This window comes from Quercus robur, chromosome 3, assembly GCF_932294415.1.
Source record: "Quercus robur chromosome 3, dhQueRobu3.1, whole genome shotgun sequence".
NCBI classification, from domain to species: domain Eukaryota; kingdom Viridiplantae; phylum Streptophyta; class Magnoliopsida; order Fagales; family Fagaceae; genus Quercus; species Quercus robur.
In genome coordinates, this window is record NC_065536.1 from 49,354,794 (window position 1) to 49,380,628 (window position 25,835).

Sequence of the window (25,835 nt, forward strand, 5' to 3'; positions counted from 1 at the left end):
AGATTAAAGGGAATTCCATAGTTTTTGAAAGAAAACAATTTTGAGAAAAAAAATTTCCAACGAAAATAATAAGAGACAATTTGTTTTTTGGGAAAATGATTTTTCATGAGACATCTCATGGGATTTTGGAAACGATTCTCTGAGGAAAATATTTATATATATAAAAAAATCCCAATGAGGTTTAAAAAAAACTTTATGATGCGGGTGTGGAAGTGATAAGGAGCAAAACCCGTTTTCTTCTGAAAGATAACCTAGAATCCACAAGGATTATTCAAATCCGAAAAAAGAAAGGGGTCTTCAATCTACCAGAAAATAAAGAGAAGGTTCTATATTTTTATTAAATTTTAATTTAAATTAAAAAGAGAATTGCTATGTCCATAACATTTTTAAAAAACTTTCACAACAAACTTTAAGTGACAGGTTATTACGGGTTTTTAATTTTAATTCACCACCAAAACTGCTTTCTTGCCCACCAGTAACAACCCGTAACAACATACCACCTAGAATTGTTGTGAAAATGTTGTGGACATATCATTTCTCATAACGTTTACAAACTTGAAGACCTATTTAAAGGCTTTGTAAAACTTGATAGACAATAAAATATATTCTAAAATAAATCCTAATTAATACCTAACCATAATAGGAACCTAATTTGACAAAACAAAAAACATTAAAAGCACCCAAAAAAAAGAGAGGAAATAGTAACCCTAAACCTAAAATAAAGAAAATTACATAAAAAAAATTACCACAATTAAGGAATTACAAAAATTAAATGGTAGATTCTGTCCTACGTCAGACCCTTCCACTTGAAAAAAACATATCCTCGAGTTAATAGTCAAGATCTAAAATCTTCCACGTCAAACAACCAAATACATTGAATACTTCATCATCTTTGTCTTTCTAACCAAACTTGAAAGTCATCAATTGAGCAACTTGAACTTCTTGTTGCTTGATCTTCATGCAATTGACAAGATTCACCATATAGGAGTCAATGATTGCATCAAACCTTTCAAACCCAATGAAATTAATAAACTTTGGTTTAGTGCCTCCCACCAAAATAATAGGAGATTGAGCCTTATTGCAATAATCTAAATTGATTTTATCAAGATCTTTTGACAATTTTCTCTTTAATTTCTTTCTTAATGGTCTCTATCGTCTTGACTTCAAGATATTTCTTTATAATAGGATCTTCATTAATCTCCTCTACATTCTTGATTTTAGGATCTTCTTCTATAATGATGCTTTCATTAATTTCCTCAAAAATCTCTATATCTTCTTCTTTTGACTTCTACTTAATCTTCAAGAAAAGTATTTTCTTCAATATGCTTCCTCCCTTAGTTGTGGAATATATGCCTCAAAATAATTCAAGTGTGAACTTCTTGGCCAATAATCTTGCTTTATATATAAAAAAATTTCATCACAATCCAAAAAGGGTAAAAATTAATAGCAAGCATCTTTTTCATTCTTGGCCATGAACAAATTTTTTCTTTACGTTGTCGAATTCTATCAAACTATATTCGTTCACACCAATGTGAGGTATACTCACTAAGTTTATTAAAAGCAGGTATAGGTTTACTCCTATCAGAAATATTCTCGTAGTCAAATAAATTCACTAAATCAAGTAACCAATCAAGAAAAAATATTTTTTTATAAAAATAACGATTAAAAGTTGCAATTCTTTTATAAGGCCTATAAAAAAACATACTTACCAATAGGTGGCCCATGAGTTACGTCTCCACGACAATTATCCCTATTGTTTCCATGCTCCATTGACACCATCCTAGAAAAGATATTGTGAGTGCTTGATGTTCGTCACGTAATACTTGTTGGAGTCACATTGATATTGAATGATTTTCCATCATCTGAATTACTACCGTCTCATACGTTAGCCACCAGGATAGGATAAGGACAAGACTCTGATATCAACTATTGTAGGTGTGGAAGTGACAAGAAGCAAAATACGTTTGATAACTTCGAATCCTCCTTGAATCCACAAGGAGAAAGGGGTTTGGAATCCACCTGAAAATAGAGAGAAAAACTTGTATATTTATTAAACTAAAATTTGAATTGAGAAAAAACGTTTACAAACTTAGAGGCCTATTTGTAGGCTTTGCAAAACTTGACAGAGAAGAAAATATATTTTAAAATAAACCATAATTAATACTTAACCATAATAAGAACCTAATTTGACCTAAAAAACATCAAAAGCACAAAAAATAAATGAAATAATAACCCTAAATCTAAAATAACAAAAATTATAATAAAAAAAATACTAAAAATGAATAAATTACAAAAATTAAATAGTAGATAGGAATATGATTTTAACAAAAACTGTTTGTAGGAAAAGGTCTTTGTTGACAAAATCCCATGGGCTTTGAGAGCAAAATTTTTTTCTTTGCTGAGAAAAAGTTTTCCTTTGGGTTTTCAACCAATAATTTCTAGGGGAGAAAAATGGGTCTCATAGGAACTTCCAAAAGGCAACCTTTTCTTTGAAAACGTTATCACAAAACTTGATTGATTTGAAATGTGTCTTTGGAGACAAAATTGATTTGAAAACCATTTCATTTTTTATAGCAAAATTGAGAAAGATGCCTTTGAAACAAGTCTTTTGATGTGAGGATAATTGAACCCACATTTTAGAATGTACAAGAGTAAATAAGGATTTCCGGTTTTCTAGCGTATCGTTGACAGAGGTGTGGTTATTATTGCTAAAGGAATAGAAATTAGAATAGTTATAGTTTAGTAAATTGTCTGATCATGATGCTGGAAAGATAATCAATGTGTATGGCAGCTGTGGCGGCTCCAGAAATTTTTCTCAAGATGTTCCTTAAGGAGTATAAATTACACAACTCACTGTGCATTATCCACCACAGCTTAACCCACTGCTTAACATAATTTAATTTGTTTGTCTTTTATAATGTATTGGTTAATTAAATTATTAATTATTGTTGTTTAGTTGCTTCATTATTTTTCTTTACTGACTACTAGTAGTCTAGCATACAACCCACTGTGCATTATCCACAACTCAACCCACTGCCTCGTGCCTAACATAATTTAATTTTTTGTCTTTACACTGCCTCTACATGCCTTCAGCCTTTACTGCCTCTACTTGTCCACTTCCCCAATTCAAAAATCCTACCCCACGGCCCCATGGCCCCCATCCACTCCCCACTTAACAGACAAGAGTCACAAGAGCAAATCAACATTTCACAAAATATTAAACAAATAAAACATTCACAACACACAAAATTCACAATATACAAAACAACAAACTCACAAACCAATAAAGTCAAAATGTCAAATAAAATTATAAAGTAAAGGCAATTAGATATTTAGACATAGAGAAACAGAGAGATAAAGAGAATCTCATTTCAGTTCAAAGAGAAAGAAAGAGAGAGCTCTGCTCTCACTTAGTCACTCTCAAATCAGAGCACAACAATTAGCAAAGCCAAAGATGTAAGATTTAGATGAGATAGACTAATAGAGAAAAAGAGAGAGAAGTAAAAAACTGAAATACCTTGAAGCCTAAGGGGCGGCGCCACGGCAGCACGTCGAGGCGAGGACTCAAGGGATGAGGGTCGAGGCAAGCCAAGCAATCTCTAATCCGATCTCCAATCTCCCTATCACTGTTGCTCAAGTTTGAGGCCCGATGTGCTCTGTTGCTCGAGTTTGAGGCGGTCCAGGCGAAGGCGCCATCGCGCCGATGTGCTTGGAGCTTGGTCATTGATAAGGTTTTTTTCATTTAAGTTAGGAGTTCAGTTCTAATTTCAGTTTTGCTAATTTGCTTTACCATTTGATGATTTTGATCAATCAGCGGATGCGTATTGGTAATTTGGGTTTTGATTTTTTTTTTTTTGTGAGAATTTGTTTGGGTTGGGTTGTATTTAGTTGATAAAAATTTAACTAAAATTTTTTTGAGAATAAGTTTGGATTGGGCCATATTTAGTTAATAAAAATATAAATAAATTTTTTTTGAGAATCTATTTAGGTTAGTTTTGTTTAGGATTGATGTTGGGCTTTTTTTTTTTTTCCCTGGGGTGGGCTTGCTACGTTAATTTTTTTTTTTTTTTAGTTAAAAAAAAATTTTGGCGTTTTTCTTTTTACTTGAAAGTAGAACCTTTAAGTGTCCAAATACACAAGGAACATGTCCACCACCGGCCACCAATTACACTCATTGGGATCAATCTTCATGTACATTGAATCTCAAACTTTATGTGCCCCATTTCATTGTCACTGCTTCCCATGCAGATGGTGTCTCTCCCACATTACATTCCCTTCTCCAAGTGAGTTATAGTTGACCTTGCCCCCCTTGTCAAACTGCACTGCCTGGCCATTCTTTCAAAGGAGATGTTGGGATATGAAATACCACGTAAGAGACGGTTTAAAATTCAACCCGATCGGACAGTTAGATTAAAAAGTTAACTTTTTGACCATACTTGATTGAGATTTTTGGTCTTAATTTTTATCAGATGGGTTTAATTTGAATGTTGCAACTCTTTGATCTGCCACCCGATCATGTTGCGTTTATTTATTAACTTTTTTTTTTTTTTTTTTTTTTTGCTTTGAAACTTGTAATTTGTACATTTTTCTCGAATTTTGATTTTTTTTTACACGTGAATCGGGGCCGGACAAAATATATGATGGACATACATATCAACATGCATATAACATGAAATTATATATTGTGCACACAAATGACATATATCTATGACACAAAATATATAATTATATATATACACATGTATTTGAGCCATACCAATTTATTTATTTTTATAGGGTATCAATATATCGAATAAAATAAGATGTTCTTAACCACAAACTCATAATTTCTTGCCTCTTAGATTGCCTTTCATTTGAGGGCTTGAGATTTCCGCCATTTAAATATTTAACTCCAAGGCTTCAAAATTGAATCTCCACGAAATCTTTATTCCATTGCCATCATTCCATTTGCGACCATAAACACTATATTAATACATATATAACCAATGAATTTAAAGAAAAATCTAGAATGATTTTATTTATGGACAAGAAACATATATGTAGTGAATTCTCCAGTTTATCAAATTTATATTTATAACAAGAATTGTAAACATTGTATTGTCTCAAATTGTTGTTCCTAAGAACAATAATTAATAAATAAATAATCTTCAAATAAACATTTAAATGAAAAATATTTCACAAGTATTAGATTTACCATAAGATTAGATAAAATTTGAAAGACATTACCTTGATGGTGTGTAAAATATGTCTCATAACATGATAAATAATTTACCGTCAATTCTTAAGTTTTTAGATGACGGAGTTGAGACATGGACCAAGTTACTATCTTGAAACAATACATGCCGTCTTCGGGTTTCTGGTGTAGTAGACTAATAACATTGTACGTGCCGCCCTCAAGATACAACAATCAAGCCACCTTACTAATTGTCCTTACAAGCTTACCCAACTTGTAAGATCTAAAGCTCTCTCAATATAATACTTTCCTAATCTAAAATATAGTATAGTTTTATAAAATATATATGGATAAAAATTTGCTCTCCTATATATATAGAGATTACATAGCCGGAGATAGACATATGGGAAAGATATGTGCCATTAGTCATTACAAACCGTGTTTAATGGCATTAAAATTAGTCATAACTTCTTTCCATATATTATTTGACTCATCAAATCAATGACAAAATGCTAACATTGATGTGATTTGACTATCCTATAAATAGATAGTAAAAGACAATTAAATTGAATCAAATACACAATATATCGTAAAGTTAAATTTATTCAACTATGTGTTGGCTTTATTCCGTGTCAAATTTGCTTGTATTTCAGCATTTAGAAACCTTGTATTTAGGTGGGAATACTGTAAGGGTTGTGTGTGAGAGAGTGTGAAGATTTGATCAAGAGTATGCAACAAGAAGGTGACTTACGACTGGACTTGCAACTGACTCGCGAGTGGTGACTTGCCAAAATGAAGCACACACGTGAAGCATGCTAGAAGATGAAGAGTTAGGGTAGCTGGATCACTACAGGACAAAAATTACAGTCTGGTCTAGTCTGGTAAAGTCGCGAGTGACTCGCGAGTGCACCCTGTTTTGCTGAAAAGTGACTTTTCACATTCCATCTCATACCCTACTATAAATACTCTTATATCCGTGAAATGTAGAGAGCTTCCAAAGAGAGTTTTAAGAGAGAAACCCTAAAGAAAAACAAGATTGATTCATTCACAATCTTATACACTTGATTCTCCAAATTCCTCTACTCTCACCCTCTCCATTGTCATACCCATGAGAGGATTATAAACAAAATCCTTACCTCACCAAACTAAGAGTACTGAGAAGGTTATTGGTGTTTGGGAAGCAGTTCAAGAGAGAACCAATTCATATTGGTTGTTGCAATGAGCTAATTGTGGGATCCGGTAAACTAAAGAAGACACGGTTCGGACTTCGGCGTAACCTTGTTGGAGCAAGAAGCTTGGAGGGCTTAGGTGCATTGGGTAGATTAGGCTTGGAGGGTCTATTGCTATTCATGTATCCCAAGTGATTTTCTAGTAGATCATTTATCGTTTGGAGGGCGGCGAAGAGGTTTTTCGCTGAGTTCTTCGGTTTTCTCTTCGAATGTTTGTAAGTTGTAACTATAATGTTACAATTAAGTGGTTTTATATCTATAATTTTTTATTTTAAAATATCCATAATTATTAAGTTCCATAAGATATAACAACATAATATGAATTTATGATGACATCTACTATCCCAAATAACAAATTATTATTTACTAGTTTTAAAAGAGAATTTTTCTATTAAAAAAATACAACTTAAGATATAATTAAAAATAATAATAATAATAATTGTAATTCAAGTCCAATACAGGCAGCTATTTTGTCAGAGCTATATTAATATTTTGCAAGTGCCGGATAATTTCTGAAGTTGGTTTTATCTCCACTTCTCCGGTTTTCTTTGAATTGAAAATATAATAGAATTATGTTTTTGGAAAACGATTCCTTCCAATTGGTTTTGTCACCACATATATAATATAATAATAATAAGAAGTTTTTTTTTTTGAAGCATATTGGGTTCCAACTCATTCAACTAATGAATTTTTGTCAAGATTCTTGTAATTCGACTGGTTGGCTCATCTATGTTCATGACATCTCTAGGGTCCAAAATCTTCCCTTTTCTATTATAACTATTGAATTATCCAAAAAAAAATTGACAAATTCTTTTACCCTTAAATAATACACTAAAAAATTATATTAATATTTTGGCTTGGTAATAAACATTAATTATTATAAAACTAACGCATAAGCTCAAGTCATATAGTATCCATAAAGTATTTGAAAAACATATAGTATCCATAAAGAAAAAAAGAGTAATGATAGTTACACACTCCTTAGTACACACTCATGATACATGTATTGCCACATGAATTAAAATGTGAAATCGTGAAATTGTGTGAATTCACAATTTTCAAAAAAAAAAAAAAAAAAAAAAAAAAGAATCTACTTGGGTCACATCTTGTGTGGCAACAATAAAGTGCTAAATGTAATTGAGTATAGTGCTAAATGTACTACAAATTTTACTAAGTTGGCTTACAAGCTAATCTGTTACCAATCATAAAGAGTCAATTTAATTGCCAAATCAATTTATAGTTTTATGTAATAAAATTTGTAGTATGGACATTTTTTTTTTTAGAGATGCTACGTCTACAACATTTTTACAACAAATCACAAATGATTAGTTGTTATTGGTTCAAATTTCAAACTAACGCTAAGATTACTTTTTTGCCCCAACAATAACAACTAGTAACAACTTGCCACTTAGGATTTGTTGTAAAAATGTTGTAAAAATATTATGGACATATCATTTCTCTTTTTTTATAAAGTTTGTAGGCGACATTTAGGTGCATCTTCAATAAACATTACCCAAACTTTAGTTTGGGGTTTGAGCCGTCAGTCGTGAGTTGAGTGGGCTTACAAATATTCATAGTCAATGCAAATCAAACAATGACTTTTCCCTGCATATGCATACAAGAGAGCTTAGGCACCAGCAACAATGCACATATCAATCACGCAGCCAAAAAAACAACAAACAAAAGGTCATACTCATATCAATTCAAACTATATAGCATGGTTAGGCATGAGTAATTTGCATGGGATGCTTATTACTTCTCGTTTTGTTTACTTAAGCAAGCCCATATAAACAGTAGACACTAACTAAGCTTTTAATTAATATATAATTAACTATTTAAGGTCCCCTTGTCCCTTGGGCTTTGTTCTACATCCATGATTTTATGAGTATTATAGCAATCTGAAAAGTCAAAGCACTTTTTATTTATAAAAGAAATCTTAAAAGGGTCAAAGTCAAAGTTCAACAATTGGAAGTACGAGGGTCGGAATTCAATGCAAAAAGTGAAGCTTTCAAAACAAGAAGAATGTTGTTATCTGATATTCATATGTAACCGCATTTTGTACATTCTACGCCTTGGCTAGTTGGCTTTGCTCAAATGATCAAGATTCAAGAGGATCTTCAAGCTGTTAATGTAAGTTCTTTTTTTTTTCTTTTTTTTTTTAAATTAAAAAAAATCATGTACTTTGTTTTCTTTCTTCACTTTGAAATCTTAGGTTTAATTTATTTTTATTTCTCTGCTTTCTTTTCGATCCTAGTTTAGAAGTAATTGCATGTTAAGATAGTGGAGATATAGAAATTAGAGTTACTAATGCGTGCACGTAGCCCTCCATTATGTATGCATCTTGAAGCATTGTGTAGTGTGTACACTGCTCTAGTCCCTACCTAAGCATATGCCTCAGAGAAACCCTAAATTTCTGCTTTCTTTCATTGGTTTTCTTTCAATAAAAGTGATTCACATGTGATGCTGGTCAAGGTGATGTCTGAGCAACTTCGAAATTGAAAATTTCCAATTAGGGTTTAATAAATGAAGCCCTAAAACTAAGACACCCACCTCTAAGTGATTGATCTTTGAGCCTATGGTTTATGTATTTAATCCCATATGTGTGTGTGTGTGAATTTTACATGCTTAGAAGGGAACCAACTTAGTGGGACCTTGTTAGAAAATGGCTAAGCAGTACAAGTGGAGGCTAGTCCTTTAAGCTAGGTGTGCATAGTTGCTTAACACATTCCCAAGTTCGTATTCTAACTTCAAAAGACTTAAAGTTTGGTGATTTAACCTCTACATAGGCGTCAAAAGAACAGTTCTTAGACCCAACTCAAGTGACGACTGATGACTAGCTCCCATCTTTGCCCAAACCATGATCTAGTGACATATTATCATATTTATGTGTAAGAGTATTCACATCAAGCAGCACTCAAGAGAGTCATCCCATGGTAGACATTGTGGAATTCACAAAACATTTGAAATCATTCAAAAAAGAATCCTTTACATTCTTTGTAATATAAAAATTGAAGCATTTCTAAAAACATTATAATACAATGTAACAAGGCTTTTTGGAGGAATGTCACTATTCAACGCTCACACAACGCAAATAGTCAAATACTTCAACTGCAATACATTATTCCTTTTGTTAACAGCTTCCCAATTAGATATTGATTTAATCTAAAAATGTTTGTAGTCCACACAATACAGTGACATTCGATAAGGATGAGTGAACCTAGATCCTTATTTAGGGCCAAAAATTGCTACACCAAAAATTATCGCCAAATCACATAAATGTGAGCCCATAGCGTGACAATAACACCTTCCTTACGGATGGGTGCTAAAAATCCTTGTGAGAGTCCTACTCCATGGAACTACATATAGACCAAAAGAAACTTTCTCCTTGCAAAACTAACTTCTTTTTCATTGCTTTGTTTACTTAACATATAGGTTGAACTTGAATAAAGTTTAAACTCTACCTATACAAGATAAAGATTTTTTTTTTTTTTTTGGTTAAAAAATCTGTACATTTTCTTTTAGGATAATATAAAGAAATTTTTTCAGGAAATTCAACCTGTTAGTGGTTCAAACCTAAAAAATTTGTTAATAGAGAACTCTCAAGTAAGTTAACTTGTGATTGGTTCAGACCAAAATTTTTTCAGTTGATGTGAGCAGAATCAGCATATTTATAAATCTTGTGTACTTGGTAAATGTTAGTCAAGAAGAAGTTGAGGCTGCATGGAGAGGGCTTGGCTTGATATCTCTACTTCGCATGTATGTCAAAAACTGTCCAGGTAGCTCTTCCAATAGAGCTTGAACCACAGAAATCTGCCCACCTGTACAGACCACAGCTAATTTGTTAGATGAAACACAATGAAGAAGCTCAGGCCAAATAAAGAACAAGTACAAGAAGTTGAAAAAATAAGGATATAATCCATTCCAATTGATAAAACAGATAATAGACTCAAACAGATGATAAAAAAGTCAAGAGGAAAGATCATAGAAATGGTTTTAAGGTTGTAAGGGAGCCAAGCAGTTTTAGAATTTGTAGGGCTTGGTCAAGCTGGGTCCGGTCAGGCTCAGCAAATCAACTTGTTGAGCACGCATTCACACTAGATTAAAACCATGATCTCATTTTCTACCAATAACATGTCTAATGTGTACAGACAATCTAGCCAAAAACTGTGGATCAAAACAACAGACAACAGTTCTAGAATTTGTAGGGCTTGGTCAAGCTTGGTCCAGTCAAGTTCAGCAAATCAGCTTGCTGAGCACACATTCACACTAGATTTAAACCATGATCTCATTTTCTACCTATAACATGTCTAATGTGTACAGACAATCTAGCCAAAAACTGGGGATCAAAACAACAGTGGCAAGGGCAATCCATGCAACATTTTTGTTAAACACAGTTTCAAAGTTCACACACACCCTTTTGTCCTTTCTTCACTCCACCCATCAATAGTTATCTGACTGGCAGAATTAACCAAATGTTCATTCCATTTTGTCTAGAATAATTATCTAACTGGGATAGTTGTGAATGCAAAATTATAGTTAGTGGATTCTTTTAGATATAACCACAAAAATTTTGTACAGACAAGTGCCATTATGTACTCACTATGCACATCTCGCATTGGAACAAATTGCACGATGTCACGTGTAGCCACACGACCCGTAGAGCTCTCTAACCGTCTTCCATTGTCAGCATCAAGAACCTACCCAAAAATTAAGATACATTACAGCCATTCAAGCGAAAATTCTAAAAGCTAAAATTCCACCATTTTTACTGAATAATTAAAATAATGCATAAAAGGGTATAAAAGACATCAACTTAGGAAAACATTATACCTCCATTTCTCTAAAATCTGCACCCCCCACTCCAACAATAAGGATAGATAGAGGCAGATCGGATGCCCTGACCAGAGCGTCTTTTGTTTCTTGCAGGTCTGTAATGACTCCATCCTAGAAAGATGACAATTTTTATTGAATGATTAATTGAAGAATTAATTTAAAGAGGCATCAAATAAAGACAAAATTCTCTTTAGGAGAGCTTTGTGTATAAATCCTGTGTACATAAAGTGTCTCATCTGCTTCAATAAATATAGTAATTTATCACAAACAAAATAAATTTGATTCAACATTCTCTTTACCGTTATAATGAGCAAGACAAAGTATTTGCTGCTGTTGTATGAGATGGACTGGCCAGCAATTTGTGCAGCTGTGTTAATCACTGGGCCAAATAAAGTGGGTCCTGCCAGGGCAACATTATGTAGAGCCCTTGCATAAGCAGCCATGATGCCTTCAACTCCTTCAACCTATTAATAAATAAAATAATTTGATTAATTCATCTATTAAAAAGAAAGAAACTGGATGTTACATAAGAGTATGAAATGCAGTGTTCAGAAATATATGAACAACTTATACTCAATAGTTATTAACTTACAATGAATGATATGAATCCTATGATACCATTTACTTGTAATCCTTTACAATAGACATCTAATCTTATGATACAAAACATATAATGTTCCATATTTTATTAGGTGAGATAACTCAATCTATTTAATTTGCACCGTTTTTGTGGACTTCTTTTTAAGGGCATCTGAGACTTTCTCAAACCTTTTGATGATAAAATTAATGTATTTGGAGATTTTGAATGTTTGTTGTAAATAGGGTTTAGAACTCTTCGTGTTTGGTTGAAAATGTTTGTGATTTAGAGGTAAAAGAAGAAGGTAAAACATCGATGGTGACAGAACCAGGTTTCAGATGCTATTCAATAGAATTATAAATAAATAAAAAATTATATTTGAGAAAAAGAAAGGAAATATGAGATAATAACAGTAAGAATAAGAAGACATGAATAAGCATAGATTTCACTTTTATAAAAATTAAGGGGTTTCCAATAAAAATTGCAAGAGGATTACAGAGAAAGAGAGAGAGCTGTGTGAAAACAGCTAGGCAATATGCCAGCCAGGTCAGATTCTTCAAAGATTAAGCAAACAAAGCATTACAAAGTCAACTCCTCTCACCTCAAAGGCTCCTGTACTTCCATTCAAGTTAAAACAATGTGATGTGGTACCATCAATTGTTCTTCCTCCAAAGCCCCAAGCAGGAAAGCACCTATTGGAATCATAAAACTGAATGACCTCCCCAACCTCCGTTATAGCCTGCAAGTTTTCTTAATTAAGTATACAATGACTTCATCAATCAATGAAGATTTGTTTTAAGTATATGCAAACAGAAGAACCCTAACAAAAATTTCAAAACAAAGAAACTTTTTTTACACAATCCACAATCTCAGACATGTTCCACATATGGTTTTTTTTTAACATGTTCTGCGTTTAGTTGAGAGTAAAAGAACCTGCAACCTTGATATGAAAAACAAGCTGCTTGATCATATTGAGTCATGACAGACAAAAGATAGCAAAAGATAGTTGCTTGATCATATAGACATTGCTATCGACAAATTCAATGTAAAAGTTATTTTTTCTTTCCCGTTGCTTGATCATATAGACATTGCTATCGACAAATTCAATGTAAAAGTTATTTTTTCTTTCCCAGGTTGTTTTTGTGCGCCTCTTTTTGGACCAATTCAATGTAAAAGCTATTTTTCCTTATTCTACAAGCAATTTTCAGGTTATTTTGTGTCTTTTCTTCTTCTTTTGGCGTGTGTGTTAGGAAAATACAAGTCACAAACCCATACAGGATTAAAACTGTATGTGGTGGGGGGGGAGGGGGGGGGGGGGGAATGTTTAGAAAAAAAAACACACACACGCAAGTGCCAATGAAAAGCAACTACCCTATTGGGAGCACCAGAGGATGCAGAGTCTTACCCGTTGATAAGAATTCAACCGGCCAGAAGGATCAATGTAGTGTAAAGAATCTAGATTTCGAGGATTTCCATTTGAGGCTAAAGAAAGAGATATTGAATATTCAAAGCATAAATCAGTCATCAGCCAAAACATTTTGAACTAGGAAAAAGAGAACCCAAAAAATAAAATAAAAAACTATATAACTCCCCTAGAATGTGATATATTTTACCTGTAAAGTCAACAGCAACCATAAAGTTAAGCTCAAATCCACTGGAAATGTAATCCAGAAAACTGTACTGTTGCTTTTTACAAAATTGATCCACAAACAGCTGTCCCTTCAAAACCTATATTAATAAATTAGTAAGCAATGTAAAAATTTGAACATAAAGATTACCATGAAGTTTTTTTTTTTTTTTTTTTTTAAATATAATTGCAAGCATGAATAAGTACCTTCTCATGACCATGATGAGGAGATGGTAAGGTGAGATTTGCACCACTTCTTTCTATATGAAGTTTTTCCAGGTCGGCCACAGATTTCTGGAGCTTACTGATGAGGTAAATTTTAAAATAAATACCTTCTTTTAGTACCAAAGACTAAATCGTGATAACTGAAAAATTAAAGTAAACAAAAACAAAAACTAATCCAGACAACAATAAATTTTAGCTTACCCAATAAGCACATGATTGCCACTGCTATTGAAATCAAAGCACTCGATAATTAATGGGTTATCCTGTAGCAAGTGAAATTGCATATGCCATGTGAGTCTTCATTAACTATCAAAATTACAAAACATCCTATAACCATAATCTAATAGGAAACCAACAATCAAAAATCGACAAGCATACCTTACTTCCAAATTGCTGTATGCTCAAGCATAGGGGTTTCCAAATTGGATTCAAATTGTCCTTCACCACTTCAGTTTTGCATATTGGAACAGAGCCTCCACTCTCAACAATTCTAGATATTCTTAAGAAAGGATCCTAAAATAAATGAAGAAACTTAAGAAACAAACACAATCAAGAATATGTATGCTTAAGGTACATGAAATTTTAAGGTATCTACTTTGTGAATACATACACTTTTAGAGAATAGGTCCTTGTTATCCAAGTGGGAACAATGGACTACCATCTCAACACAACTCCTCGAAGAAGCTGTTTCCTCTGCATGGATAGTGAGTGCCCCTAAGTTCCTCAAGCTCGTATGCCCATTTTTGTTATTGAGATTTAGGGTTAAACTCCGAGTTTGTTTTGCCACTATCTGCCATGAAAATAGAAAGGGAGAAAATGAAGGAAAAAAAAACACCAAAGTTTAGTGCATGTTGACCAAATCATTCTAAAAGAATTTAAACCACTAGTTACATTTGAAACATAATTTTTATAGGCAATTACACTTTGCTTGCCTATAGTTTGCTCAAAAAACACTTTGTTTATCTGTGGTTTAAAAATTGACACTTTACTCACCTGAAGTTAGCTCCGTTTATTCCCGTTACCCACCTCAATTAAAAATAATGATAAATTTGTATTTTTATTATCTTTTTATATCTCTCTCCTCTCAAAACATAAAAAACTAAAAAATCAAGGGAAAAGTAGATCTAAAATCTAGGTTTTGTAAAAACTAAAAAATCAAGGGAAAAGTAGATCTAAAATCTAGGTTTTGTAAAAATTAAAACCTAACTTTTACATCTTTTCACGTATCAACTTTTAGATTTCCATTTTAACACATTAAAAATTGAATTGAACAATTTTTGGAAAAGAGTGTACTCCACAACACTGGATGTTGAGCCATCAGTTTCTATTCCCATTGAAAGACACCATAAAAAATATCACTTAATTTTTCATCAGAATCTGCATTCCCAAAGCCCAAGAGCTCAATGTCTTCAGAAAATTGTTGACCACCATCCCCTCCAAATAGCCTCGACTGAGTGGACAATTCCTTCTGATGTCTAAATTCGTCCAATGACTGCTGAGAACCAGCTTCTTGTCCTTGTCAGTGTGACTGTGAGTTGGTAACATGTGGAGCTAAGGAGCTACTTCCAATTTTACATCTCTCAAAGGCCAATACTCTAATGCACTCTGAATTGAACAATTTTATACCAAGTGCTACTGTTTCATTCTTTGCTGCCTTGAGTGCCTTCTCTATCTTTCACTCCCCTTATTTTTCCCAGCTTAATAAATTAAATAAAAGTCGCATTTCTAATTTTCTATCACTATTAATACTATAAAGTACTCTCTCCCACTCCAAAACTTTTTTTTTTTAGTACTCCGTAAAATTAAATAATACAATACATTTTTGTTAAAATAGAAGATTTAAAAGTTGATACATGAAAAAAAAAATGTAAAAGTTAGGTTTTAATTTTTACAAAACCTAGCTTTTGGATCTCCTTTTCCCTTGATTTATTAGTTTTTTATGTTTTGAGAGGAGAGAAACATAAACGGGTAACAAAAATACAAATTTACCATTGTTTTTAACTAAGGTGGATAAAAAGAGGCAAACGGAGCTAACCTTAAGTGAGTAAAGTGTCAATTTTTAAACCATAGATAGGCAAAGTGTTTTTCGAGCAAATCATAGATGGGCAAAGTGTAATTTCCCCTAATTTTTAATTGCATCATTGGTAATCTAAACCATATGTTCAAAATCTTAAAATAACATTATAGTGAAGTGGCTCTCACAATTGTCTTTCTACCTTTGCAATTTCTAAGAATAAAACACTCAAACTTAACAAAAAATTTTACTCAAATTGCACCAGCATGATATATATGCTTTATATAATTTCAATGAGCCCAACTGAACCCAAGGCAATATACCTCAGATAGAACACAAGTAGCCTCTCCAAGAAATTCTTGATCATTCAATTTTAGCGTCTGCAAGGCAACATAAATAAACTTTTAAAATAAAGACTTCATCATCAACTAAATTTGTTAGATTGTTCTAGATGAAATGATAACAAATCAAGAATATAATCCTTATAAGTTACCTTCTTTGCTCACATCTGAATATGATTTAAATTGTCACAATCTTTCGAAAGTATCAATTAATTCATAATTGTTATGGTTAACCAATCAAATTTGGTTTTTTGTCAAAAAAATTTGCATTCCACGCTTTGTATAGTTACCAAAATTACAACCGTGGAGTAAAAGATTATTAAGAAAATTACAAACATCACCAATATTACATGGAGGGCTTTAGAGTTTAAACTAAATTGCCCTTTACTTTCATTTCTTATTTGTTATATAACTTCTTTTCGGTTCATGGCCAAATTGACAGAAGCAACAAATCCAGTTTAATTATTTTTGAAAGAGCTAAATGCAACACACTAAAGAAAAAAAAAAAAGTTTCATAATAATTTCTAGCAAGTGATTTCCCATACAATTACACCATGCACAATCACATGTATAGCTACTATCAAAATAATTTTTTCCTGAGATTATCTGAGACATATCACACAATTGGCATCAAACATTTGTTTATAATTGTTCACTAATTACTTTTGTTTCCACTTCAATGTTTTTGACCATGTATTGACAAATTTAGTGCTTACTATACCAGCAATTTATAGTGTGATCTAGTCAAATCAATACACATTTCACATATTACAAATGTTGATAAGAGTTTTATCTTGTGAAGTGCAACATTCAGAACTTAAAGATTGGCAGAAATGCAACAAGAACACTGAGTATGTACACGTTTTTGTGTGTAATTTATTAACAGTGCAAATAATTGAACATAACCTACAAAACATGAATTAAAATAATAAATAGTTAAAAGAGCTAAAACTAATATATACCTTCACAGGTACATTATGATATTTTGAATCCACATCATATACATGAAATCTGGCGCCAAGAAAAATAAAGGCAAACACAAGCCATCCAGTCAAATTAGAAAATCACTTATAGTAAAACAGGATTTATCTACGCAAAGATAAGCACTTAAAGAAATTTGTAAAACTTACACCAATGGCTGCACAATCTCGAACTGAAATGCAACTGTAACTTTTTCTATCCATGCAGGATTCAAACTATTCAATACAACCTCAGTGCGACCTAACTCCTCTAGTTTTCCATCTCTTTTCTTTGCATACACCACAGCCATTGGATCACTCTGAATGAAATAAATTATATTTTAGCAAAAAGCATAGTAAGACAAGCCTGATCATGACATGCATGCACGTCATACAAGCACATAAACAAACTACTATGGCTTGACAAATTCAAGACCCTCAGATATATGAGAATCTTTATCAAAAACAGCCAACATAACAGTTCAGCTTGCTACATATCCAAGAGTATACAAAGAAGTGCTTGTCTGACATAAACACTACTTATGGCACATGTAATTTTGACATACCCCAGGTAGGAACCAAGGACTATAAGTCATACCCATAGCACAACTCACCCATTTTTACAGGGTTTGAGAGAGGTGATTGGTAAGTAGCCTTATCCCCATTTTTTTGGAGAGATCGATTCCCTGACTCAAACCCATGAGTGCTAGTAAGTTTACATCTGTTATTTAGTGATAGGCAGCTATACCTAGCACTATACTCCCACCCTAGCAATAGGCCAATGATTTCTTTTAAAGCATTTTGCATGTGTTATTTACTAAGCTTGCATATCCTAACAAGCTTAGTTTGATTGGTAAACTAAAAATATGAAAGAGAAAATTTCTCACTTTAGTAGGTGAGTTGTTGTCCTTGACTATCAAAAGATGTAACAAGTTTAGCTTGAAACAAGTATGTAATGTGTCTTTCTTTTACTTTTAGGTAATAGGTTATTATTGCTTGTCTTGTTTTGTTTTGGAATGTAGTGTGTAATTTTAGTCTTTCACGTATACTATATAAAGCTTGATTGCAGGAGTATGAAAATGCAAGTGAAATAATAAGCAAGAGTAGAAGTGAAATGTGATGCAGTGTGTGTAGCAAAGGATATGTACTGTTTTAATTATCAATAAAAGTCCTCTTTCATTGAGAACTCCATTGTGTATTTTGCTTGAGTGTGGTGAGACTTATTATGAAGTACTTGATAAGATACTTTCTTCCTAAGTGCAAAATTTATTATTCTGACAAATCTTCCCCAACAAGAAATCTCATTTAGATAATAACTTCCCAAACTGTCACATATTAGAAATTTGACGGGAAAATGAAAAAAAAGAAACTCAAATTTCATACTAAAACAAAAGGAGGTTGGATAGTGTTTGGATGATATTTTCATTGGCATATTTCTATTTAAAATAAACTGGAATTTTAAGCTAAAACAAATAGAGTCATAGTAAATTACCAAAATATTAGCAAGTTGGAAAATTATAGCATACCCTTAATAAACTCACTATCAAATGTGGTTATGTATAGAGAGGAATACCTTTGAAGTGATGTCACGGTCAAGCAAGTTAGATGCAGATACAGATAACTGCAGCATAAAATTGAAACACAAGAATGCATGAATACATAATGAGAAACCAAAAATGGGCAAACCACATAGAATAATATGAAAAGTAATGAAAAAACAGAAGAGCCATTAGCGTAGATTGAATAACAATTCCAATGGTAATGTACACAAGACTAATGTCCTAGCTTGAGTTAAATTATATAAGACAGTATTACTGCTTCGGAGCTTTATAAAAAGCCATCCATATATAATGAAAGGGTGAACCAACGAACTCCACAATACCCATCTGTTAGAGATGAAAAAATGGTAGGACAACTCATCCTTTTCAAAAATAGAGGCACTTCAATTACTTAAACCTAAATTAAGATAAAATTTCTTTCCATTGATAAGTTACACATGCCCCCAATAGGTCTTGAACCGACAACCTTATCATCTATCCCATTCTTATGAAAGAAGGAAATGCCATTTGAGTCAAAACTCATTGGACTAAAATGAGATTAATATTTTTACTCTTGTATGTTAAAATGCAAAATAGTTGCTTCACAGAGCTTCTTCAATGTCCAAGTTTACTAATATTTCATCAATATATAGCTTGATTAGCAATTTGCACCACAACATCAAATTTATGAAGTTAGTTACTAATTGAAGTAGATAATTAAAGGACCATCACAAATCGCTTTTAGGTTTCATGACTTGGCTAGCAATTTCGACATGATAATTATATATATACAAGGAAAATTCAAAACTGTTGACCCCAATAGAACTTGCAACAAAGTACACATCAATAAGAAAAATCAAATAAAAGCATCTAGCGGTCTTGAATATAAGCAAATGAATATAGATATACATTTTTCTACACCACAATAAAACGAATTTTTGAATCAATGGTTTTATCTGATGTTCCATTGTTAAATTGGAACCAACAAATGGGAATCTTGCTAGTGTTCCCCTTGGGGTAGCATTTTGTAGTGCAACTTTTAGGAGGAGGTCAAGTGGGCTCATTGATGTGGACCTTGGTGGCGACAAAACTACTAACCATACAAAGCATGCAGACACCTACATTTTCAAAAGACCTAACATGCATAGAGAAAAGGTTCCTTGCTGTGAAGCATTGGAACTTGGTGGAAGCCCTAACTACACGATCTATTCTCAAATTCTGAGAAATTGTTCATTGGCCAAACAGTGCGCTACATATTGATCACCATATTAAGAACAGAATACGAAGTCAACATTCCCTACATGTCCTACATGGTCCACTTATTAAGATAAACTAAGAGCTTGAAAAGAACTAAGGGAAATGAAACTTTTAACACCATTGAAATAGTAAAAATCTCCTCCAATATGCAATGATAATTAATTTATCAAATATGTCTTTGTACACAAAACAATCAAATGAATAAAAAAAAACTGTCATTTTGTTTTAAGTCCAACAACGAAGATTCCAAAAATCTTTTAAGATCAAGTTAAATCCTTGGATTTATTTAAGCAACAACTATAGCAACAAAAGTAGCATCACTAACGAACTTGTCCTAAACAATAAATATTTTACTTATAATAAAGATTAATCATATTTATGTTATTATTGTTCTCACTACTGTTGTTTTCAAAGCAACATCGATTGTAATAATCAGGTAACATATATATATATATATATATATAATTCATGAATCAAATAATTCTTGTCATGAAATCAGAGACCAAGATCTAAAGCTAGAATCCACTGTAGTTTCTCCCAAAGAATTGTCACACTCTTTAAGTATGAGACTTTCATCCTAAGTAATCATTAGGATGCATCTTTCATGACATGCCAAAGCAACATCTCATGCTCTGATTCACTGTGGAATTAACCATTATTCAAGATACTTGTATCTAAAGTTCTACCTGTGTGCCTTGTTTTATTCATTGTATTTCCTCACTTATTTTTTAAATGAAGTTATTTACTTATCAAAAAAAAAAAAGATAATTGTATCAAAAGTATAGACTATAGAGTATATCAAAATTGCAGTCTACCTACAATTTGTAGGAAATTAAAAACAATCTCAAGCCCTGTAATTTTTTTTTCAGCATCCAAAGTCCAAGCTATAATAGCAGTTCCCATAAAAAATAATTATAACATCACACTATAATAATTGGTCCCATTGGTTTCTTTTTCTTAAAAAACAAGTACAATTGTTACCTTCACGTCCAAAACTTTTTCTCAACAACCAAACAGAACAATAAGGAATCTTAAAAAATAATTATAATAAGCCATATATATATGTAAAAAATGAATTTGAAAAAGAGGAATAGATAATGCCCAAATCGACAAAACAATAGATTCATATATATATATATATATATAAAAGCAGTACCAGCAAGCACTAATACAGTAAACATTAAAATCAACAAAATTACAAACATAAGGCACACTAAAATATTTATAAAAAAAATAATAATAATTCTGGGAGTATGACCCAATGTGGGGAATAGAATATAGAAAAACACAAGTAATTCTTAGGTACTCTAGGAGCACAATGAATGGTTCTTCCTTCTCTCACAATCATAGTGGGGTCCGCTCATTAAATTTATAGTGGGGTACATCATGAATACGAGAAAAGGGATCACCATTTCACTATACTCGGGACTTCCTAAGTTTTTTCTGAAAAACACAACCCGTACACATACAGACAATATCACCATTAGCACTACGGTGAACATTAAAATTGACATAGTTTACATACAAAACAAAAAAAAGACCCAAAATTTTTCAATGACTATAGGAATTGACTGAATTGGACTGACTTTTGACCCAAAGTGGGGTACAGAATAAAGATTAATACAACCCATACACATACAAAATATGGTCGTGTGTGTGTTTATGGGGTAATTTTTACATGCTCCAAGAGCAATGCTCCCTCCTCTCACATGAGGAGTGGGCTCCATGGGGGGACCCACGTGTGGGATCCACCCCTCATGTAAGAGGAGGGAGCATTGCTCCCGGAGCACCTAAGTTTTTTCCTTTTCCGTGTTTAGGTAATGAGATTTTCAATTATACATATAAAAGCATAACGAAATATTGAAAAAGTTTCTAACATTTTCTTATTTTGTACTTTGTATTTGACATATATTACCTCAATTTGCGTGAAGAGAGGCTGAATGCCACGAGACCTGAAGAAGAACTCAATGGCGTCGTTGTGTTCGCCATTGTTGTTGTTGTTGGTAGTGGCAATACTATTGGGCATTTGTTGGATCCCACCCACCGCTTGCTTGCCTCCCTCCACATCGGAAAAGCAGTTCCCCATTCTCTCTTTCTTTCTTTCTTTCTTTCTCTCTGAAACTGATTGAAAGAAATATTATTATGCGTTTGGAGGGAGACGTAACAGATAAAACGCGTTTTGATGAAGTTTCTCCAACCCAGATTGTGAATTGTGGATTGTTATGTAATCTCGATATATATATATATATATATATATAGAGAGAGAGAGAGAGAGAGTATAGGGAAGAAGAACTGTGTTTCTCTCTTGTTTTGATTAAGAAACTTTGGAGGGAATTTAACAAGGAGTTTCGTTGCAAAAGCCAAAATGGATTGAAGCTTTGAATTTTTTTTTCTCTATTGAATATAAATGGTCTTAAGATCCCTAAGAGCATTTTCATTAAGTGTGTCAAATGCCAAATATTCGACATTTGACACACCAAACTCTAAAAAATCACCTCCATCAAGTATTTTAAATGCCATAATATTTTGGATTGATGAATAGTGCAATCTCATATTTGAGACCACACTGTTTACCAATGGTAAAACTTATAATATTTTTTTATTCAATGGGGCCCACTTTCTTTCCTTCTTATTATTTCTCTCTCCCTCATTTTTTTCTCTCAATCCGGTCTCAGCCTTCTTCCTTCTCTGTTTTTTTTTTTTTTTTGAGTGCCTCTCTTCTCCCTCTATGGGTTCATGGTCGACATTCTTGAGTTGGCGTCGGCCTTTTTGGTTGGAGTTAAGATTGGAGAGGCTGGGCCACTGGGGTGGTGGTTATTTTTGTGGCTAGGGTAGATTTTGGCTGGGGTTTTGTGGTGGGTTTTGGGTTTAGAAAACTAATTTGAAGAATGGAAGAACAAGGGAAGGGCGGTGGGTGGTGTTGCTCGATGGGTCTCACTGGAATACTGATGGTTTTTTTTTCTTTTTTTTGTTTACTTAGGTTGCTAGGTAACGGTGGTGGGTTTGTGGTTGGTGTGTCGTGGGTTGAGGTAGAGAGAGGATGAGAGGGAAAAGTGGGTTGGTGTGCCGTGGTTGTGCTGTGGGTAATGTTGTGGGTTGAGGCCGGTGGGTTGTGCTGTGAGTGGTGCCATGGGTTTATGGTGGCTTAGTGTAGGTTTGTGGCGGCTTGAGTGATGAGAATAAAAAATAATAAATAAATAATATTTTAATGAAGTGGTAAAAAAAATAGAAGTCTTAATGTTAGGTGTATTGAAAAGTAATATATTAAATGGTATAAAGTTGGGTTTTTAAATTCTAAATGCTAAAATTTTTACAATTCTTGACGAGAATGCTCTAACTATGATCTAACGATGGAGTCAATTCTATTCCACGCGTGTTTCCCAATACTTTAAGAACAGAAGAATTTTTTATTATTTTTTTATTTTCCTGTACGAGGAATCAAGGAGAACTTGTAAAGAAGGATCCAACCACAACCTTAATGTGGTGGAGGGCCACATGGTTGGTTGTTGTGTTTAATGTTGTGTTGCGTCACTTGCGTGCTGGTGTTGTGTTTGTTTTTAACTTTTTATGCTTTTCATTAAACAAAGGAAGAAAGGATTGCTGGAACGTGCGTTTGGGAAGCGTTTAATATATGCTGTTTATAGAGTCATAAAAGTCATTTAAATATAAATTTTAATATAAATTTGAGTTTTATAGTATTATTAATATATTTAAAAATTATTTTGTTATTATATTTTTCACAATAAATTTTTAATTTTTAAGAAATATAAACGATAACCAAACACCGCCTAAATATAGATAGAAAAGTCTAGAGTCATAGTGTAAGTTTACCTCTTTGACTCTTTGTCTCTGCCTCTCTGGTTCAGTGGTTCGTTCTTTCTTTCACTCTTTCTCTATAGACTCTGCCTCTCTTCAAATTCTATTCACAATTTAATCAAACAAGCATGAGAGATCCAGATATGAGAGGGACTGAGAGAGGGATACATAATTTTCATCCAAAAAAATAAAAGAGATTGGATATAAATTACCAGGTTTGGGCTGACAGGGACAGGGCGGTCTGCGGCGGACTGGTGGTGGCTGGTGGCGTCAGGCGTGGTGTGGAGTTGGGCTAGTCTGCCTCTCTTCTTCTTCTGCGTCAGGCGTTAGGTTTTTTTGTTTTTTTTTTTTTTTTAGGAGTGGCTTTGAAATCCCCTTTTTTCTCCTTTTTATTATGTGTGCGTGTTTTCTACTCCTACACTAAGTTAAATCTCTGGTCAGAATCGGCTTTGACTTTTTTTTTTTTTTTTTTTTTTGGTGTTTGTTTTAAAGTGTTGTTTGGGCTTAATTTTATTTACTGGACTAATTATTTTTTAGCTTATAAAAATATCAATAATATTATTGAAGGGTGTAAAATTTAATTTTATTGAAACAAATTACTAAAAATGATATATTATATAATTTTTTTTTAAATATGAGGGGGCTACTTGCCCCCCCGGGTCCAATCCCTGTATATTATATAAATATATATATATATATATATATATTTATATAATATACACAGGCACATATCCACTCGTGGTGAGGTGGGAGAAGAAAAGGCGGGTCATGCAGCAAAATCCATCCACACCTTGCCCTTTTTTGGAGACAGGAAAATTTCGTAAGATCTAAGTTTAGATCAAGCAAGGCGCGAAAAATTAGATATCCCTAGTACATTTTCATATCTGGAAAAGGTTATGTTTTCTCTATTAATTTTAAGTGATAATTGTAGATTTATATCCAATTTAATACTCTTTCTAACTCTTTTTTTTTTAAGAAAGCATACTCTTTCTAATTAAAATAAAAGCTAGTGTATGTTATGTATTCAACTTGTGTGTGTATATATATTAACTCGATCTTAAGTATTATTATTGACTTTGATTTTTGTCCCCTATTCAGAATTAGTTTAGTTATGAATAGAAAAAAAATTTGATTGATAAGCCAATCAAGATAAACCTTTAAAAAATTGAAATAATTAATTTAGTCTTATAGCATGTTAGACTATAGATGATTTTAGGATATTTAACTTAACTCACAGCTTATATTTTCTTCTTACTATTATTTGTAAAACAAAAAAAACAACATTAAAGTGATAGGTAAGACACTTAATATATATAATATTTATAAAACTAAGTGAAATTATATATATAAATCTAAGGATATTTTTGAGTAAATAAATAATATATATATATATATATATGTAAAAGGTTCTCAAAAAGTATCTCATGCAAATTTTATTTGTTATACATCTATTTGATGATGGGAGTCCAATTACTCGGTAAATTACATGTGATACCAATAAAGACAAAAGTTTATCAAGTGTATTAACAGTTAATACCACTAGTTCTATTGGAATTTGATGTTTACAACATATTAATTAAGCTCAAAAGCTATGAGAGCTACGTGTTGTCTAACTGCAACTTTGGTTAGGTTAATTTGGGTTGGTATGATATCAACCTCAAAGCTAACCAGCTTAATATTAGGGTGATTGATTCTTGTTTCCTTTACCTAATTAAAACCTAAAAGAACTTATATAGTATTAAGAATTGAATTCCAACTCAATCTATGTTGTTTTTGGCCAACGAATCGGTTTGTTTTTCAATTAAAATTTCAAGGTTTTAGGATTTTTCTCACTAAATCTAAAGTGGATAACCTAAACCCCCTCACTCTTGTTTTTCAAATATATATGTGTATATATATATATATATATATATAGAGAGAGAGAGAGAGAGAGAGAGAGAGAGAGAGAGAGAGAGAGTTGGGTTCAAGTTACACTTGGTGTAACTCTAAATATTGTTACACCACTCATTAACTTGTTATTAAATTCATATTTTGAAAATTCAACTATTGAATTACATGTTTTTTATGTTCTTAACATGCATGCCAATTGCATATAATTTACCATTTGATCCATAAATTCATTTTTTTATGCATTATTTAAAATTACAAAAACTTGAATTTAAACAATTGTTCGATGACATGACTATTGATCTCTAATCATCTTTAAATTTTGTAAACATGGATAATGTACGAAGATAATGTAATCC

General features: G+C 32.5%; 1 protein-coding gene across 4 annotated transcripts; it reads right to left on the reverse strand.

Annotated features, from left to right (window-relative positions):
- Positions 1 to 9,350: 9,350 nt before the first annotated feature.
- On the reverse strand, positions 9,351 to 23,954 carry LOC126718185 (protein BONZAI 3-like). 4 transcript variants are annotated; one of them, XM_050420274.1, is made up of 18 exons: positions 23,802 to 23,954; positions 23,605 to 23,692; positions 21,689 to 21,888; positions 18,552 to 18,599; positions 17,150 to 17,298; positions 16,982 to 17,030; positions 16,002 to 16,058; positions 14,275 to 14,454; positions 14,043 to 14,177; positions 13,866 to 13,927; positions 13,647 to 13,743; positions 13,426 to 13,540; positions 13,218 to 13,294; positions 12,414 to 12,551; positions 11,535 to 11,699; positions 11,233 to 11,346; positions 11,003 to 11,099; positions 9,351 to 10,220 (listed from the first exon to the last, which is right to left on the reverse strand). In XM_050420274.1, the coding sequence occupies exons 3-18, from the start codon at positions 21,857 to 21,859 to the stop codon at positions 10,102 to 10,104; spliced, it is 1,773 nt and encodes a 590-aa protein (XP_050276231.1). In that variant the 5' UTR covers positions 21,860 to 21,888; positions 23,605 to 23,692; positions 23,802 to 23,954; the 3' UTR covers positions 9,351 to 10,101. The 4 variants fall into 4 exon arrangements, with proteins under 4 accessions (XP_050276231.1, XP_050276230.1, XP_050276232.1 ...); XM_050420273.1 differs by having other exon boundaries at positions 21,689 to 21,894; XM_050420275.1 differs by lacking the exon at positions 18,552 to 18,599 and having other exon boundaries at positions 21,689 to 21,894.
- Positions 23,955 to 25,835: the final 1,881 nt, after the last annotated feature.

What these genes read in the sequence shown, in the direction of transcription:
- LOC126718185 (XM_050420274.1), bottom strand. Translation starts at nt 21,859, where the DNA reads ATGGGGAACTGCTTTTCCGATGTGGAGGGAGGCAAGCAAGCGGTGGGT. An exon ending in GAAGTACAGGAGCCTTTGAG is followed by an intron (nt 11,700 to 12,413) that starts GTGAGAGGAGTT and finishes ATTTATTAATAG; the next exon opens with GTTGAAGGAGTTGAAGGCAT. An exon ending in CAGATTTTAGAGAAATGGAG is followed by an intron (nt 11,100 to 11,232) that starts GTATAATGTTTT and finishes ATTTTTGGGTAG; the next exon opens with GTTCTTGATGCTGACAATGG.